The sequence below is a fragment of the Nasonia vitripennis genome, chromosome 2, assembly GCF_009193385.2.
Source record: "Nasonia vitripennis strain AsymCx chromosome 2, Nvit_psr_1.1, whole genome shotgun sequence".
Taxonomy (NCBI): domain Eukaryota; kingdom Metazoa; phylum Arthropoda; class Insecta; order Hymenoptera; family Pteromalidae; genus Nasonia; species Nasonia vitripennis.
Window position 1 is genome coordinate 3,478,768 of NC_045758.1, and position 19,926 is coordinate 3,498,693.

The following is a 19,926-nucleotide window of genomic DNA, read 5'->3' on the forward strand; positions in this document are numbered from 1 at the left end:
TTTTTCCAAACTATCTGTTTGGCCGCAGTCGTGTCGAGATAGCGAAGCTCGTAAATTACGATTAGCGTGTCGAGCATTATCTGAATCCATTATACGCGTAGTGCTTCATGGTTTCTTCAGTCGGCTTTTTGAAAGTCGCAAATTGTAACTTTAATTTTGATTCAACGAAATTTATTCATTCGCGATTCAATCAGGAAATTATTAATATTGCGAGTAATAAATGTACATTTTTTAAAAATGATTCATATGCTACGCGAAGTAAAGCGACTTCTATACATGTTTTTGCATGCGAGCATAATATTTCGAATATATAATATGACGCTACGAGCAGAAGTAGTTGAATTCGTAATCATTCGTCAACTCATTAACTCCTGTCTAATTTGTCATTCGATTATGCTCGCATTACATGAATTAATTGGTCCAATTAGCAAATGCAGCATTGCGATATTCTCTCGCATATTATTGAAATTATATAATACTAAACTAATTAGAATAGAGAAAAGAATTCCCTGTAATTTTAGCCAACGTTACTATATGCAAATAATTGAAATTTTCGGGAACAAATTAAAATTCAAAACACACACACGAAAAGAGAAAGAGCCAAAAATAGTTCACAATTTTGGGTCGAAAAAAGCAGTCCAACATATCCCGCTCATTATAACAATAATAATAATGGAATAAAGAGCCTCTCGCGTTAATAGCGGGCGAGTAAATTATGTATTTAATTAAAAGGAAGACCGCGAGCAAAAGTGAAAATGAGTCCCCCCTTAAAAGGCGAATCGCGCTCAAAAAGTCAAGCTCTCTCGCGGTAACTCAGAAAGTTACGCCCGGCGAGCAGCGCTAACGCGTAAGTGTATAAAAGTGAAAACTCGCCGCTGTCGCGCGTGCGCTCGCGCACCGAAAGCGAAATTCCGCTCTCGAGAAAAGCAGGTCCCGGCGCGCTCGCCGAAAAGAATCGTGCGAGCGCCTCTCGAACGAAATCGAAAGAGGAAAACGCGCCGATCGAGCGCGAAAGTCGTCGTCGTTATATTTGAAAAGAAAGTCGCGTGTGCTGTCCGCGCCGACTCGCCGTGAGTCAGTTAATGGTCGCGGACGAGCGTTATTATAAATGCGCAAAAATTAATCGACTCATCGCCGCGTTGCTTCTCAAGAGGCTATACGGGTATTATACACACCGGGCAAGAGAGTCGGTCGGTGGGTCGCTCGGTCGAAAGGAAAGTCTCGGCGATTGCGGCGTTGCTCTTGTAACAATTTCGACGTCCAAGAGCGTAATCGATCGCCGCGCGCGCTAGTAACTCGACTGCGCGGGAGCGAGAGAGAGAGAGAGAGAGAGAGAGAGAGAGAGAGAGAGAGAGAGAGAGAGAGAGAGAGAGAGAGAGAGAGAGAGAGAGAGAGAGAGAGAGAGAGAGAGAGAGAGAGAGAGAGAGAGACGGAAGGCCGGAAGGCAGGCGCAGCCAGTTAGGCAGGTGCCCTAGTCCGTGAAAGTGCGACGCGATGCACACAGACACACGGAGCTCTCTGTGTGTGCTCGTACTTTATGTATTACGCGACTCGTTTGCTTACACGTATGCCCCTAGGTACACGTCACGCGTGTGCTTGCTGAACTACTCTCTCGCTCCGACGTCTTATGGGAGCGAATATTATCCTCGAGGCTGATAAATCTTTCTGCTGCGCTGCGATTCTTTCTCTCCGCTGCAGCGAGAGAGAGAGAGAGAGAGAAAGAGAGAGAAAGAGAGAACTCTTAACATCATAATGAGAGCGAGTCTTATTCTCTGAGTTACGTATACATATAGTGGCCTGCTTCGGAATGATGATATCATACACACACGGATGATGCATTATTTACTACTACTTTCATTCATTGATTTATCTATGCTTGTACACACAGCACTCGGAGTATTTAGTGTGAATTTGCTCGGCTCTCGTCAATTCAATCTAATTTGTTATTGGAATTTCTTGGAAAAAAATATTTTTACTCAATGTTATTAGCTAGTACTGGTTGCCCCTGCTGCGTATACGTAGAAAATCGTGAATTTTCCTCTGGATATGTGAACGCGTGAAATACAAGTTTCGTGTTTACATTCTTTATTATGTGACCTTGACACACATCTCAATGAAAAGCAATCTCGGCGGATCTATTTGTACAGCTACGTGTTTTGCACCTACAAGCATTCCGCCGCCGCTGAAAATCTGGGAAAAATTGTCGTTTTCACTCTGCCATCCCTGTGTGTAACTTTATCTCGCAATGATATTTATAGATAAGAACGATATAGGTTATCAATTCAATACAATTATATCTGTTCCACTGGAATTCATTCTTTGTGCCTGTAGTCAAATTTCGACTGACAACAAAAACTCCCCTTTGCTTCGTAAATCTCCCAACGTAACTGCGAAATGGTCGAAACTCAAAACCGATTCAGTCTTCCGGAAGGAGCTCACAAAAAAAATCAACTTCAGCAGCCGTCAAGCGCTCGTGCACCCATTCTTCCAGCCCACGCCACACCTGAAAAATCTTGCGTCGATCCAAAAAAAGATCGAGCGAGAGACTCGGAGCGAAAAAATCAATGGCGACGGACGCGTCATCGGCACAGGCTATACGGAGAGCTTGCGCAAACGGTTTTCTTTCTCTCAGCCTACATACTCGAGCGAGAGATAGAGGCGCGCAGGAGAAGAGAAGGAAAAAGGAAGAGGAGCGCGCGCGCACGAGGAGGGACGATTCGCGCGTAAGGTGCACATAATATCACATGCAGTGCGGGACCGGCGCAGCAGGCTGCTCTTCTCTCCATCTTTCTCTCTCTCTCTCTCTCTCTCTCTCTCTCTCTCTCTCTCTCTCTCTCCCACTCTCTCTCTCTATGCCGTTCGCATGAATCGAGCCACGAGGCAGCAGAGAAGGTGCACACGTGCAGCAGCGGAGCTCGGCCTCACACGGACAGAGCAAGTCTCGCGCTTACGCACACAGAGCAGCAGCGCCTCTATGCGCGCGCTCTAAGCTTCGGCATCAGCTAGCGCGCGAGTCTGTTTGCAGGCAGCGGCGGCGCGCATGTCCGCGTTGCCGCGAGCGCGCGCGAGATCGCCCTGGCCCACTGACCTATATTCCAGTCAGAGGCGCGCGCTCGCTCTGTACGTTGGCGACGTCGAGCCAGCAGCAGCAGCAGCAGCAGCAGCAGTACAGCTCCCGCATACGCGAGCGAGCGCAACGACGTCAGAGGCGGGGAGCGTGAAAGAAAGACTGGCTGCTCGCTCACCGCGGCACTGCACGGTCGGCCAGTCAGTCCGACTTCTGCCGTCTACTGCGAGAGACAACGCGCGCCACGGAGCGAGAGAGAGAGAGAGAGAGAGAGAGAGTGGACGGACTCTGCCAAGTGCGCGCGTATAACGTAGTGCTGCGAGAGATGACGTGGTCGGGGCGGCACTGGCCGCCGCCGACGACTGACAGCATTGTCCGCAGAGGAGCGCGCCCCGGGAGGAGCTGCGACTGTGATAAGTAGTGTGCGCGCGCGCGAGATAGTGCTGTTCATCGGTTGACCACAGCTGCATCAACGCTCGCGCTGCTGGCACACGTGGCTGCGTCGTCTGCTACTGGGTCGCGCAGCGCGCTCGATACTCTGTACTCTGCGCTGCCGCGGCAGCTATATATACCGAGCGCGCGAGAGAGAACCTGTAGCAGTGAAGGTGAAAGTTTTTGCGCAAGGTGCAGCGCAGCCTGCATAATATCGCGCAGCGTGCGTGTGTACAAGTGTGCCAGTGCCATCGTTCCTGTTCGAGTGCTGTGTGAAAAGAGTGTGTCTCGGTGCATCGGAAATCGTCGACGTCCTCGTGTGAATCAGTGTGCGGCCAAGTGAAAAGCAGCAGCAGAGCCTTTTTCGACTCTCCGATTTACAGAGGGAGAGAGAGTGGGTGTTGATCGGTTGCGCGCCGAGCGCGCCGTGGAAGGAAAGAGAGGAAGAGCGACTGCGCCGCGACCGAGTGCTGCTGCTAGTGCTGCGCGGGGAAAGGGACACGACGCAGCGGTGGCAGCAGCAGCAGCGAAGAGGAGGGAGAGCCGTGGCAACGCCAGCTTCCCGTGACAACTGCTACTGCTGAACTGGGTGACGGCCGCGTGCGTGCCGGCAACGGCGCGCGCTCTCTGTGATGCAAGGTGCGAGCGGCTTGTGCTGTTGTTGCCCATAATACACGCTACTTATATACACTCCTATACTCTCGCTCGCATCGTTCCGACATTTCGCTGAGCGATTGATCATTCTCTAGTTTTTCTCTCCGCACCTCCTGCCGAGGCTCCCCCTGCGCTCTGCTAGGGACATGTCTATGTACGTGTAAGTAGATACGTGTCAATGTCTCTCGGTGTACTCGGCATGCACCTACTTCTGCTACGTGTCTGGATGTATATCGTTGGGTTTTCGAGGGAAAATCCTCATGAAGATTTCGGAGTAACTGTTTTTCTAGTCGTCGGAATAATCTTGAGTGTTTTCGATGTGTGTTATTTGTTCGTTGAAACGTGACGACAAAATCGTGGTTAAACCGGGACACCAACTAGATTCTAAGCAATTTTCAAAATAGCCGGTCTTGCTTCTGTAATAATTAATTAGCGATTCATGAATGAGTGACTTAATAACACTTACGAAACTACGTTAAGTTTCAGTGTGCCACAACATTTTTTTGGTTGGCTGTCATTATCCCATTTCGTAACATCAACACTACGCGTAATGATAAGAAAAAAAATCAATCCGAACCCGATAGTATTTTAAAAATAAAAAAGAGGTACCACTTCCGTTGAAAAAATAAATCACAAAAGATAAAATTTTCGATAAAAATAGTGTCGCACATATTTTACGCAGCGGACATGTGCACAAGTGACAATAGTATCTTACTAATAAGTTTCTTAATCCCGTATATGGGCCTGCGATAAGCGCCGCGTGTAAAAAATGAACCGCTGATACTTCAAACTTACGAGCTTCGCTTTTCGAGGGCTTGCTCGGCAGTCGACAAGTTCAGTCAGTTCTTGATGCTCCTTACGGGCGCAGCATGGCACATCTTCCATTCCCATGTCTTCGGACTCTTGGTTTTAAAATAACAGAGATGCATAGAAGCTGTTGTATCGACAATTACAAGTACCGGGTCTATCTCGTTCAGAAATCTGGATTCAGGCTGTTGGTCTACTGCAGCACAAGGTATTTCGGAGTTGAATTTTACATAAATCCTTAATGCGAGTCAATGTTTACGAGATGTTGATGTGGGTAATATGGAATTTCTTAGTACGTACATCACGAGTGACTCTGTGTCGGTGATTCAAAGAAACTCAATCGTTTCGGTAAAGTGTTTCAGCGCAAAAACTATTACGATTGACCTTTCTATACCGTGATTGTTTAATGAAACACGGAATCTTGGAAATTCAATTTTACGTAGTGCATACTCGAACGGGAATATAGTATAACTAAATTAGTTTGAAATCTCGGATTTGACAATACGAAAATGGATTGACCTGCTTTCGGTAAAAATTATTTACACTTTACTTTGAAGTGTTATTCTCTGTAAAGTCCTCGCGTTTGGTTGACGCCGCAAAATTAACATTTCCCCGGAGTTACTTACTGAACTCGATTAAGGCTGCACGTGTACAGCAATGTAATGGCGCTTAAATGTTAAAACGTGTACTATAAATTATTGAACAGTAATTAAAAATAAAAATTCTCAGTTAAATTTTTAAAATTGAAGTTATTACAAGACAGTATTCAGAGTGAATAAAATTTATTTTTTTCCAACTCAAAAAGGATCAAAAAGAATTATTGCTCTACAAGATTAGGGGAACTTGATCAGATAAGTTAGGCGTTTTTGGTCGCTCTTACAATATAGTAGAACGCTCTGAAAATAGCTTCAGCAATAAATCTACTAAATGCAATGTGGGATCCATTTTGTGTATGATACAAACCGAGTTATTTTTTACATGTACCTTCCAAAAATTGAATCGTAAAAAGGACAAAATGCATCCTTTCTCTGATAAGATTATCAGGCTACAGTTTTTCTGTGAACTTCTTAAAAACCTCGACATCAAAGTGTTTATCTACAGGCCGCGTATGTCGAAATCTCACCGGAAAACAAATTTTTCTCTGTAATTTCGAACGATAGTTCCAGTAAAAATTTTCCGCCGTTGAAAAATATCGGAAGAAATATGTTACAAACAGCAAAAAGTGTCGATACAGCATTGTTTTTATGCCAGAGGCACGATCAATAAGCGTTTTTCTACAGCGTACACAGAGCGGTGTGTGATGGACAGAGAGAAAATCTCGCTGCGTAAAAAAAGTAGCTGTTCTACTTATAAAAAAAAAAACAGCAGGTTCGAGCAAATACACTCTAAATACTGGACTCGTCGTCCGAGCAAATAAAAAGATTTGACGAGTGACGTAAAAGTGAATGCAGGAGACCTAACAATTTTTTTCCACCTCGATACCGCGAAAACATTTCAAAGACTCAATGAACTCATGCACATCTTTTTGCTGCTCCTCTCGTTCTACGCGACGCGCATTCGCGGCTATTATCGTAAACATATCGTTATTTTATTCTTGATACTTCATAAACACAGTGTCTTGCATATTTCATCGAAAGAGCTGATCAGCCGGCGAGTGCATAACGAATTCCTTCCAAATCAGTCTGCACGTTTCGAATTAAGAAATTGTCTTTTATAGCCAATAATTCCGGAGAAATAGGAAGACGAAGTCGAGAGAACGCGCATATAATAATATCTAAAACAACGTAGTAGCTCGCGTATATGCTGCTCTCTCGCGAGAGAGAGAGAGAGAGAGAGAGAGAGAGAACCGGTTCGAGTAGATCAGTTTTATAGAACAGGCTTTTTCGGTTGTAATTGCAATTCCAAGAATTTATCTTCATTTACATCGTAAAACGCGCAATAAAACAATCCTCGTGCGGCGCGAGCGCCGGTTAAGCAGCGTCGGCGGATCCACTGCTGCACTAGAAAAAACTCGCGGCGCATTTCGCTGAAGGCTCCAGTAAAGTATATATACATATTCCTCGCGAGACAATGGCTCCTTAAACTTTTTACCGTCAAAGGATCGCCGAGCGAGTATATACATGTATACATACACGCAGAAAAGAGACGAGCGCGCGCGTGTCTCCAGTTAGTGTATGCAAGTTATAAAAGCGCGCGGCTCGGCCCGTAAATTTTTTTCCAATGATTTATAGAAATCCCATGCTTGGGCCGCTGCCGGCGAGCCGTGTGCGCGCGTTACGGAGTCCTCGTAAAAGCTGCGCTCGCGCATATGCTAAGAAGACTGAACCGGGCCGTTAAGCGCGGCGCACGAATTCCCCGCTGCGCGCCGTACAATCTCGATCCTCGAATCTCGAATTGACTTTTATTAGCGCCATTTCCGGGACGTAATATCGGCCTTCATTAACGGCATATATTCCGTTCCGCTCTTTCTCCCTGTCTGTACACGCGTGCGTATACAGTGCGCTGTATATTGCGCAAGAGAGAAAGAGAGATAAGGAAATCGACGCTGCTCTTTTCCCTTTCGACTTGTGCGCTCTGCTCTCCGCTCGTGCGAATTTAATGAATGGAAGGGCCGTGCAATCTTCGCTAATGCACCGCCAGGGAAAAGGTCTATTAGAGATTATACGCGCGTTTGCGTTCACGCGTTCAATTGTCAAGAGAGAGAGAGAAAGAGAGAGAGAGAGAGAGAGAGAGAGAGAGAGAGAGAGACAGCTGAGATTGAGTGCAGATCGGGCGCCGTCATATTTCATCTGGCCTTTGCGCAGAGTGTATACAGCGCGTGTTTATTATTTTGTTTGCTGCAATTGCTTCTTAATCCTATGAAAATAAATTGGCGGATGTATCATTTCGCTGCTGCTTATTTTACCGCTGCGCTGATGCGCTCTTGTTTAGGACTGTAAACACTGCTGGCATAATAACAGCTCGATATTAATTATTTCGGGAGTTTTTAGTGTGCAGTTTCGCTCTCGAGATATTAAAAATCCCGAGAGCGATAAAAGAAGTAGTCTCGCCGGTGCGCATCGCGCGGAAATTCGAATAACCGGGGGAAAGATCTAACGAGCCGGAAGAGGAGAGGCGAATTCCCTCGAAGGAAGTGCTTTATCAGATGACGACTCGAACGAGTGTGCTTGCAATCTTCCTTTCTCTCTTGTCCACTTGTTCGTGCATCCATTCGAATTCGAGTCACGGTCGCGAGCGCGCTCTGTGTATACACGCACGTGTCCCCATTTTCACCTTGATTCTCTCTCTTCTGCATCCCTCGTCGAATTTTCGCGGAAACGTCGCGCTTATCCGCGCGTTTCTCTCCGATGGAAAAAACAGGCTGGCGGCTTTTCATCAGAGAGAGAGAGAGAGAGAGAGAGAGAGAGAGAGAGAGAGAGAGGGAGAGAGAGAGAGAGAGAGAGAGAAAGAGAGAGAGAGAGACTTTCCGCCGCTACGGCGCTATTGACATTTTGTAGCAGCGTGCTTTATTGAATGGACTTTTTCTCTCTCCAGGCCTTTGCACCGCTATGGCGCGCATTGTGTACCCGTGCGCCTGCGCTTTAATTTCGACTCCAGTTCATAGGAAGGACTAATATTAGAAAGTGAGGCACGCAGTCGTGGAATTATTGATATTGCTACTACTGCGCTCTCGCGATTTCTGCTTTTTAGCTCTCTCCGCTTTTCGTAAACGCGCGATGTTTTATTTTTCTCGAAAAGCTATATGAATTTCATTTATTGCGCCTTTAATACGAGTGTAGCCATCAGCGCGCGATATTAGAATCCACGAGAGTGAGAATCGATGTAAAATGATGCAAATGAGGGGACGCGCTTCGCGTGTCGTCGTTGAGATGCATTATTTTACGCGTGAACGTGTTAAAATAGAGACTGAGAAAATTGAGTTTTTAAAGCGAAATCTCGGTATAGTCGGCGGTTATTATCGCTGTCAGCGCGTCCCTCTTGGTGCGAGGATATTATTTTTGAGCTGAAAGCACTCGACGAGAGCTTCAAAGACAAGCAATTATATTTAAAAAGAAATTTATTTACACGTATATATTGTGCGAGATTTTCGAGCAAAATAAATCAGCGAGAGAGCTCTCTCGGGGCTGATGAAAAATAGCTCGGATCGCAGCGCTTGGTGTTTGTTAATCGTAATTTTTCAATTCAGTACTGACCGCGTTCGAGGGAATTAAATTCAAATTATACAAGCTGCGATTCTTACGACGGCGTAAATGTGCATTTTCTCTCTCTCTCTCTCTCTCTCTCTCTCTCTCTCTCTTTTTCCCTCTCGGTATATATCGATGCTTTGAAATTTTATTCCTTTCTCCTCTTCGATGAAATGATCACGATAGCGTGTAAGTCGAATCTCTTGCGTAACGATTTTTTCATTCGAATTTAAAGGAGCCTCCTATAAATTATGCGCGAGTTTATACACACCTCGTGAAAAAATCGGCTAAATCCATTCGTTGGGAAATACACTCGCATAGAAGAAGCCGCGGCGAGCAGTAGTGCATTAGTGTACGCATAAAACGTCGTGTACGAGTAGATTTAGAGAAAATACGGCGCTGGCCATACGCGCATTGATACGATTTTTATCGGTCGTATATTATCGGGCTTTTAACGAACTCTCTCGTCGAGCGAGCGCTCCCTCTGGCAGTCGGACAAATATTTCTCGGTGCGCGAAATATATACTAAACTGTACAGCGGCTGTGCATATGCGCGGTATCTTGCAATCGACGCGCGCGCCCGATTACGATTATATTTCGCATGATTTGTTGCTGCGAATCAGAAGTTAACGCCGCGCATTCGTTTTCGTTCGCCGCGGCCAGAACACTGTCGATGAATATATACTTGCGATGCCGGAATCACTTGCGCCTGCTCGTGTGTTTTTCCCAATTCGACGTCCTGCCACGAAGCGACTCTCTTATCTTTCTAGAACGTTTTCTCACTCTCCATTGACTGGAATTACTGCGGAGGTTAAAAAAATCGCACTATTATTTAATAAATATTTCTGCGTCGAGTGATTTAGTGAGTTCGAGTATATAAGACGTCCGTTTTAAATTGCAATAGACAAGCCGGTGATTTAGTGCAGCATAACACTAACTCATAAGAGCCATTGCGAGGCCTTTTTTTCAATAACCGTTAAGCGGCACACAGAGAGTCAGAGGCGGTATATTATGTGTATATGGTAGTCGGGAAAAATATACAGGACGATTTAGTTGAAATATCGGCCATTGTTGCTGGCGCTAATTACAGCAAAGATTATCATATTAGCCGAGCTTTTTCTTCCATCAGCCGGCACCTCAACTCCCGTTCATTATAAATGTCACCACATTTTATCCTTAATAAAGGCTTCTGCCCGCCTGCAGCCGTTTGCATTTTAAATAACAGCCGCGCGCATCGCGCCGAGTAGAATAACAGCGCAGTGAGCTGCAAAGATAACAGTGCGTCAAAGTCAGCGGCACACGTATTTAAATAATTTTCTGGAAGCCGGGCTCTCATCGGCGCCGCCGCGCGGACAGTCGGGCGGAAAGAAAAAATAGACTGAGAGAAAGAGCACCAATAAGACAGAAGGAGAAGACAAGGAGTACTTGAGAGAACGAAACCGAGTCGGACGCGCATATAGGTATACGGACACACGACAGAAAAGTAAAATGGGAGAGAGAGAGAGAGAGAGAGAGAGAGAGAGAGAGAGAGAGAGAGAGAGAGAGAGAGAGAGAGAGAGACAGAAGCTCGCTGCATTAATTTACGGAAATCTTGTATAACGCGATGGGCGATTGTTATCGCGCGTAGTAAATCGCCGGGACGGCATAAACTATGCGCGCTTTCGTTGGGGCCAAGCTCGCATAAACGGGAGAACTCGTATATGGAAAGGAGGCGAAAGATCGTACGGCGTTCGAGCTCGCTTTGCTCGCCGCCGTGTGTCCCCCGTTTATTTCGGTCTATAAATAAGTTAAACCGGTTTTTCCGTCTTTTCTAATTTCGCCAATAACTTTCGTCATAATTTGATTCGACCAGATGATGCGCCGCCGCCCCGCGATTCTTCTTTCTCGACGAAAAGCTACTGCGCCGATCACTTATGTGTCGAACGCATGCGCTTCGGGCGGATCTGTCATCGAAGTATTGTCGTATTGTGATTGTTATTATTATCATCATTTATCTTCCTGCTGCTCATCTTCGACGACGGCGATTCTCATGCGTGACTTTGTTTCTTTCCAGGCCTGGCCCGTGTGACCTGCGGGACCCTCTGTGGGTCAAAATGAACGCAATCACTGGCATCACCACCAAGAAGAGAAAGAAATCAGATGCCAAACCACAATCGCAAATGTGAGTTTTATACACTTGTCCTATATATAAGCTTGTGTGTACACGTGCAGTGATAGATATTTATCTCCGGCATTCCTATCGTTTACTTCGTTTCGCGGAATCCGAGGCGATCGTCGCGCACAATGGCGCGTGTAAAGTGAATTTCGATAGAACGAATCGTCGTGTGTTTAATTCTCTTATTTGAATAACGCGATTTCTTACCTACCGAGTTCCATGGACAGCCGAAATTTTTAGCCTTGGCGCTTGATTCAGGCATACTTTTATGTTTTTTGTAAAAAGAATTGGAATAATTAGAACGAGTAAACGAATTACGTTTGGGATATCGGTATCTCAATCTTTCAACACTACATGAATTTTTGAAAGAGGATACGCCGATGGAGAAGGCGCGATTCACGTTGCGCGTAATGGATTTTCATTAATTACGGAAATGTAATTGAATTCTAATTCTGTGAATGTCGCATCACACTGCGATGTACAATTTTAATTGTTTCCACGGACTGTACTGGTTTACCGTGTACGATATACTACTTTCTAGTTTATCGGATTTTTCCCATTAAAACTTCAATCGAGTCAAGGGATTTATTCAAATTTTCTCCGGGTCACCAAATTCCGGGAATGTCTTACATGAGACGCCATTTCTTCCAATTTGATTTGCATTTGCTTATGTAAAACGCAATACATATGCATGGAAGAAACAAAATCTATTTAAATCCTTTTTCTGTGCGCGGAGCGGAACGATGTCTAATTGATGCAATTCGTTTGTTTGCTGCATACATTTATTTATTCGAAAAATGCAAGTTTTAATAAAAGCAAGCCAGTGGGAATGCCCCACAACGAAATCTCAACTCAATGAAAGCCAGTTTGGAGTTATCAGACTGGAAGAAAATTTTCTCGACGTTCTGTTTATTGGCTGTTTTTATTTGCGTAGTTCAAAACAAACCTCAAACGCTTGACACGCAGGTCTGCTTTCATATGAAAATAATAAGAAAAAATTATTCGTTCAAAATAAAAAAAAAACTATTATCAAACATTTCTTCTATTTATAAAGACTCGTCACTCAATCCAGGTCAAGGGAGAGCAATCTTAATTTTATTTTCTTTGATTAAAGTTAAGGACGCTATCACCACGTAATATAGGCATTACAAATGTTTGTTAATGCTACAATTACTCTGTATGCACTTGAATTCTTGCAATCTGTATAATTATTCTTAGATAACTTCGGAGACATAAGTATTTCATATCAGTGTTATAAGTCCTTGCCAGATAAAATCCAATTCTTCCATCCTCCTTACATATTATTCGAACGATTAATTTTTTTCAAAGCAGAGCCACTTGTTAACGAGCTTTATTAACAAGTAAAAAACCGTGCACACGAAATCGTCTTATTGTGGACATGATGTTCGGTTAAAGGAATTTTCGAGACTTTTTTTCCCGCCGCCATATGTTTACTTCCGTGCCAAGCAGAATTGCGTCATTTATCACTTTTTACCGGTGAACCAATCGGAAATGCGATATTGCACGGCTATATATTCTTCGAACAAAAATGAGAAAGTATATTCAAGGCCGCGTATCGGAATCATTATTTCTGCGGCGTAAATTATGTCGTCGCTCGGCTTGTAATACAACAATGCATTTGAGACGTTATTAAATATCTTTGCAATTTTTGTTTGAAAAAGGCTTATCGCGCCGCGCAGAATCAACACATATAAAAAATTGTTTACCGAGCGGAGCGTCAATCGGGAGAATACCAAAAGATCCAGATTATGCCGTCGGAGTTGGAGTTATATTTTCCATTCTTGCATGCATGCGTTACGCTAATCTGCGGCGAATCTTCGCCCGGCGGACTCTTGCTTTCTCGCCGAGTTTCGGCTGTGAAAATTATTTTTAATTTTCCCTAGAAACGCGCACTTATCTCTCTAAAAACTCTCGTTTTAGACCACGTGGAAACTCGCAGCGACCTGCATTGTTTATTTTTTTTTTCACGTCGGGCAATATGACTGATCGCAAAGCCAATTCATTTCAGTATTTTCATTAATAAAAAAAATCGTAAATTGTAGCCAGAGTTTCACACGCTGCGCGGCTCGAAATGAGCCCTAAAAATAGTCCTCGCCTAATTAATTCAGCACACTCGGCGAGCCGCGCGCGTTCGCGAGCCGAGTATACACGAGTCGCCCTACCGCCATAAAGCTCCAGAAAATCCCTCCGCATAACCCTCGGAGAGTAGCAAGCTGCTACACTGCCGAGTCTGCAGAGTCGTCGTCGCGGGCCGCGTTTTATTTTCGGCACACGGAGTGAGTGAGAGAGAGAGAGAGAGAGAGAGAGAGAGAGAGAGAGAGAGAGAGAGAGAGAGAGACGACTGCGACGGCGGTGGCGGCCGAGCACACGGCGTGAATGAAAAGTGCATTCTCCGCGCTTCGAGAGTGCGAGCGCGGAGATAAGATAAGAAGCCGCGCTCGGGCCGCGTTCTCTTTTCTCGCGCTCGCGAGCGCAACGCGAGATGTCGATACAGAAATTCCGCGAGAGTCGCTTTTCTTTTCGTTGCCCGAGCAGCAGCGCTACTTACTCATTCACTCAGCAGCGAGAGGCTCTCTGGTAGCGGAAAATCGAGGAAAAAATATTTACGTAAGCGCGCCGTGCGCTCGCGCGATAACAATGAGAATAATGATAATGATATTGGATAAGTGAGGCGCGGATAGAGAATTATATTGCTAATCGTGAAAATGTGCCTTTGTTTTCTGTTGCAGTAACAAGTGCCTTAACGAGAAACGACGACGGACTCAGGAAAACCTCTTCATCGATGAGCTTGCCGAGCTGATCTCCGCCACGGACATGAGCTCTGGCAAGACTGACAAATGTCAGATTCTCCAGAGAACCGTCGAACAGGTGAGGGGACCCCCCTTGTACGTGTATAATAAGCGCTCGCTCGCGCTGACACACACACACACACACACACACAAACACGACTGCAGAGCGCGCTTAGAAAGACGGATAGACGCAGGCGCGCTCACGCAGGGTTCAGCGAACCCTCGCCGAGTAGCAGCAGCAGCAGCGAGAGGAAAAGTGCATGTGTGCGAGCGCGTTCTCGTTTCATTCGCAGAGTAGACATCGCGCGCACCTATACATAGACCAGCGCCGTATGCAAAGAGCCGCTACTGGCCTGCCCCAATGGGAATCACACGCGAATGTGGGTAAAAGAGAGGGCCGCCATGGTCGGGGAAAAAAGCGGTTGGTAGGACTGCGCGCAGCCGCAGCGAGCGAGAGAGAGAGAGAGAGAGAGAGAGAGAGAGAGAGAGAGAGAGAGAGAGAGAGAGAGAGAGAGAGAGAGAGAGAGAGAGCGGAGCAATGCACACGCGGGAGGCCGGAAGAATCCGAAGCGCGAAGTATGCGTACACACACGGAGAGTTCGCGAAAAGTCGTGACTTTTGCGTGTATGCACTGAGCAGAGTGTGTACACCGAATGTAAGAGAGAGAGAGAGAGAGAGAGAGAGAGAGAGAGAGAGAGAGAGAGAGAGAGGCGCTGGCAACGTCGCATCACGGAGAGCGAGCGGAGTCACCGACTTTTCGAGGCCACATGTTAACTCATTGCGATTACGACGCGATCTGTCGGCCGCGGGAAATACGAGCTCAAGGTCGTTCCCGCTACTGGCGCGCGTGAGCGAGAGAGAGAGAGAGAGAGAGAGAGAAAGAGCGCAAGCGCGACTGACCGTGAACTCCAGTTGGTAACGCAGGAACTGCCGTTAACGACCCCGCGTCTCTTTTTCTCTTTCGCTGACGCCGCCGCTGCTGCTGCTCTTACTTCCGAGAGAGAGAAACGCAGTGTGTGTGTGTGTGTGTGCGTGTGTATACGCTTCTCTCTTTTTTCTTCTTCCTTTCGCTCTTTCTGCGGCGCACACCTCGAAAGAGACTACGAGGTCAGCGAGACGCGATGCGTTTTTGAAAGATGTCGCGCGGCGCTCGCGCGAGCTGCGGAGATAACAACGCGCGCCTTTCGCCGTTCGTTCGATGATCCCACCTGGTATACGCGGATACATCTCACCGGGAATCGGAGGAAAATTGCTCGTTGGCGTGCGATATGACATTGCGCGCTGAGAGGACGGAACGGAAATATTTGAATACGTGAGATTGCGCGCGTAACTTTTATTGCTCGAGATTGCCGCAACGGCCGGCGGTTATTATGTCAGCAACTACGTTTGCGCTCGATGCGCGCGTGGGCTGAAAGTGATTTTTTTTTTGTTTTGTTTCAAACACTCGAAATTTCGGTTATTGCCGTTTACCACACTATTGTTTCGCCGGTGACGTGATGTGACTCAATGATCTTATCGCTCGCGGCCTGATAATGCGTGGAAGTCATCGGCTGTATGCTCTTTCTCGTGCGTGTGTGTTCATTGCAGCGAGGACGTCGCTGCCGCGTGTACGTACGTACCCAAACTTTTGCCTTTACCGTCAAAACAAAACAGCATTGTTACATCACAGGCTCGCAATAAAAAAGGCGTTATCTCGCGCGAGGAGACCTTGATACCCGTTGGGAAGTCGAACTACTGTACCTGTTTTCGAAATGAAAAAAGTACAATATAAGTAGAGTAATAACGATGATCTAGCCGAATGCGCATATACTAATGATGTTTGTGTCTTTCAGATCAGGCACATCAATACACATACGGGCTCCAATAGTCATGCTGTGCAGCAAGGAGAAGTATCCTCCTCGAATCCTAGCATACTCTCCAACGATCAAGTCGGCCCTATTTTGCTCGAGGTCTGTATTATCTTAACCTTATCCCGTATTAGCAATTAACCTGTCTGCTACTTTTTTCTTTCACAAGGATTAGATTAAAATCTTTTTTTTCGAGGGCAAGAAGGTTGTTTTGTTATTTGTTTAACCCTCTTGATTACACGAAGGTATATTTGTGTTTATTCAACGTTCTTCGACTCTTTTATTTTTTGTTGAAATAAAAATCGTCAAGATTCAAAGCAACGAAAATCACTCGAGTATAAAAGAGAAGAACGGAAAAAAATGACGTATACCGTTTCGCGATAGAGAGAAAACGAACAAGCGAACTTGTTACAACCACGACACCTTTGCACCGATTCCCACCTCACTGATGCACTATACAGCAATCTCCAAGTATATCTCGCTTTATAATAAATACTATAATATACAGACACCAATACACCGCTATACCAATTTCAAAGCAAAGCGCACACGGCTTCAATGCAATATCTCTTGACTCTTTCTCAATTACCGATGACGATGCGCACCGCGGTGCGAAGATGGGTATCGCGCGGCGAGCTTAGAAATCGAAGCGCCGACCCGGCATCTCACGTGTATTATACTCGTAGATAAGTAAATCAAGCGCTACATTCCGAGTATAGACGTATAATGTACATAACAGAAAGGACGCAATGGTGAACTCACAGCGACTCCGCTTCTGTGTGTTTGCAGGGCTGAATAAACCTCCGCTCGTGTGTCATAACGGGAGACTACTCGCAAGACGGCGCAGTGTGTGAGAGAGAATATATCGCGCGAGTGCATCGATACTTCCATTAGATTGCGCGCTCGCGCGCGTGCGCTCACACTACTCGCCCGCTTTTTGCGAGAGCTTGCGCGCGGGAGAGCATCTCTAGAGCCGAGCCCGCTGCCGCTTCCTCTTGGTTTTCTTTTGCTTTGTGTGTGTGAGTGTGTGTCTCTCAGTAAGTGTTCCACCAACGACGACCATCTCCATGGCGTATATCTCCGCGATGTACGTCACGAGAGACAGAGAGAGAGAGAGAGAGAGAGAGAGAGAGAGAGAGAGAGAGAGAGAGAGAGAGAGAGAGAGAGAGAGAACTGTACATATACAGTGTATATAATATGACCGACGAAGCGATGTGAGATAAGCGCACGTATATACCATGTGCGCGACGCTTTTTTGCCTACACCCATATAGATGTGGATACGTATACCCTCTCCGTACATGGGAGTATAGATTGGGTCTCTCGTGTAGGCGAACGGTAAATTGACCTTTTTGGCCTACCGCCGCGCGAAGTTGGATTAATTAATTGCCTGCGTCGTGGAGAGAAATGAAGTACAGCGCTCAAAGTAATGGAAGTAATGATGGAGCCGTTTTTCCCACGTAAGGTGTAGTCGTACTCACGATTCGAAGCTTCGGAAAAGTTCGATCTTAAAATATTAATCCGTCTCCTCCAGCTCGCTCAGTGCAGCAGCGTTACACTTCGATTATACACGTATTGCATAAACGAGAAACGTCACATACAGATATACCCACGCACACATCTAATCGGTACATCTATAATAAATGCGCTCGGCCAGTGAAAATTGAGCAACGCGCCTCTCAAAAATGCTTCAGTCCGACATTTTTCGCGTAGAGAGCTAATTAAACGTTCGGCACTGGTAATCTAATCTTCTGGTTGCTGCAACTATATATAATGACCGAACTTTCGTTCGGCCGCTCGTTTTCCCGCACGTCGTTCGTAAAACTCCGATCGCGCGCTTGTTATAGCTATATACAAAAATATCCGATTAGAAATAAAACTCGCTCCGAATAATTATTTCATGGAGTCATCAGCTGATGTCCACTCGTTGTTCGAGCGATTATCTCGGGAGGAGAAGCTATAGGCTGAAAATTCGGAAGCAGCGCCGAAAACGCATCGCGGAGCTCCGCAAACACACGCTTACGCGTTTCTTTGTCTCGCGCGGCATCTTATCAAGGGAAGCTCTCGCTCTCTCGTATCTCCGTCTCTCCGGCGGCCGGCGTGCGCAGTTCTTATATCTCATTTGCTCGATAATCGCCGGTCGAGCATTACTCACGTCCACAGCAGCAGCTTTTTTCTCTCTTTCTCTCACTCTCTTTCGTATTGACTCTCGCTCATTCCGCATGGAGCTTTCCCTTTCTCCCGGCGCATTTTTCACTCTCCCGAGTGTTCGGGGACAAGGGAAGTCGAAGAAGGGACACAGCGCATCAGTGTACGCCGCGCTAGTGCATCGAAAAATTCGTAGCTCAGCAGTAGCAGTTGTGTAGCGTAGTAGAGCGGCAGCCGATTAGGGAACGAAGATAGCGCGCGCACGGCTTTCCATCAGAGCCGACGACGAGAGCCGGCCAATACGTAGTATATAGCAGATATAGCAGCGGAGTCTATTAACGTAAGCGTGTTCTGTGTGCCTGTGTGTGTGTGTGTGTGTGTGTGTGTGTGTGTGTGTGTGTGTGTGTCAGCTATCCGCGCGAGTGTGCGCTTCAGCACGCACGTTGCGAGCGGCGTGGCTGTGTGCGTGTACATTAATTAGCCCGTGCCACGAAATCAGTGCCGCGACTATACCTCGCCGATGGCATGTGCGGACGGACGTCGTTCGAAAGCAGCGGTTTAGAGAGCAGAGCTCGTTTTCTTTTATTTTTAATTCGGCCGTTTTCATTCCCGCGCGCGAGCCAGTGATTTGCCCGGGGCCCGCGTGGATCGTCTTTTTATTTTTTCCCGTGGTCGCGAGAGCGCGCGCGATCGAGTGTCGGAGTTCGTCGTCTCTCTCACTCTCTCTCTTTCTCTCTCTCGCTCGCTCTATACAGGCCAGTCGGCGCTCGTGATTTGCTTTATCGTTATGTGTGCTCAACGTTGTTGTTCGTTTTCCTTCGACACGCTACTCGCCTTTTCTTCGCGCGAGATTCTCTCCGATTATCGTCGTTCTGCGTAGGAGGCTGGACTCCCTCTCTCTCTCTCTTGTAATCGGACGACATGCGCTTACAAGTAACGTCTCTTTCTTTATTTCTTTCTTTCTTTCTTGATACAGAGCGTATAGTGTATAGGATGTTGTGTATTTTAATTTTTGTTTTATCATACCCTTTTTCTTCACGACGGCGACTACGACGACTACGATAAGCTTTCGTTTTATTGCAGTGGTAAACTAAAGGAAGGACTTTTTTCGTCTTTTGCAGGCGTTAGATGGCTTTCTGTTCATTGTAAACACTGAGGGGCGCGTGGAATACGTAACGGATAACATAACCGAGTATATAAATTACACGAAGAATGATGTGCTCGGGAAGGATATTTATAATATTATTCATCACGGAGATCACAACAACTTCATGCCTAACATTTTGCCGATGTCAGTAGGTAAGCATCACTGTCGCAGTAATTCTTTCTTTCTTTCTCTCTTTTTTTTTATAAATGTTCAAAATTGTTTTCTCTCCGTCAACCACCACGAAGCGCCTGTCAATTTTCACGATACATAAGGAAAACTCGTCATTGGCCGATGGCACCTCTTGGACAGACTTCCTCTCCTTCTCTATCTGCTCTCTTTGTCGCGCCTCGACAAAGATGGGCTCGATCGTGTTCCTCGTATAGCGATTTTTCTGTGCGTGAATATTTCAATTGGTAATAAATTTAAATTCGAACGCCATGAGCTGCCTCGCCCCGTGTACATATGCGCGAGAGTGACGAGTTTTCTTTACTTTATTTGTCAAAATTTATCGGCTTTGTATAATAGAGGAGTAACGTCGTCGAAGCAGAATATGAATAGAGAGATGAACTGCTTGAAATAGAACGTGGGAAACTAGAGCTACGACGTGTAGAGTAGAGTGTGAAAAAGGTAGCAAAAAACGTTTGGCCGTCAAAGTGAAAAGTTTGTCGCGTGTATG

General features: G+C 46.1%; 1 protein-coding gene across 17 annotated transcripts in view; it reads left to right on the plus strand.

Annotated features, from left to right (window-relative positions):
• The window catches only part of LOC100680400 (nuclear receptor coactivator 2), a 116,729-nt gene that overhangs the window by 81,262 nt on the left and 15,541 nt on the right, over positions 1-19,926 (plus strand). For 8 of the 17 annotated variants that reach the window (XM_016981797.2, XM_032597220.1, XM_032597221.1 and 5 more), the window contains 4 exons: positions 11,198-11,305; positions 14,050-14,188; positions 15,942-16,058; positions 19,225-19,402. In XM_016981797.2, the coding sequence (XP_016837286.1) occupies positions 11,198-11,305; positions 14,050-14,188; positions 15,942-16,058; positions 19,225-19,402 (542 nt within the window). Of the gene's footprint in view, positions 1-3,102; positions 4,139-5,061; positions 5,169-11,197; positions 11,306-14,049; positions 14,189-15,941; positions 16,059-19,224; positions 19,403-19,926 lie in introns of those variants that run through there. The other 9 variants (XM_031923534.1, XM_031923537.1, XM_031923538.1 and 6 more) reach the window with 3 other exon arrangements.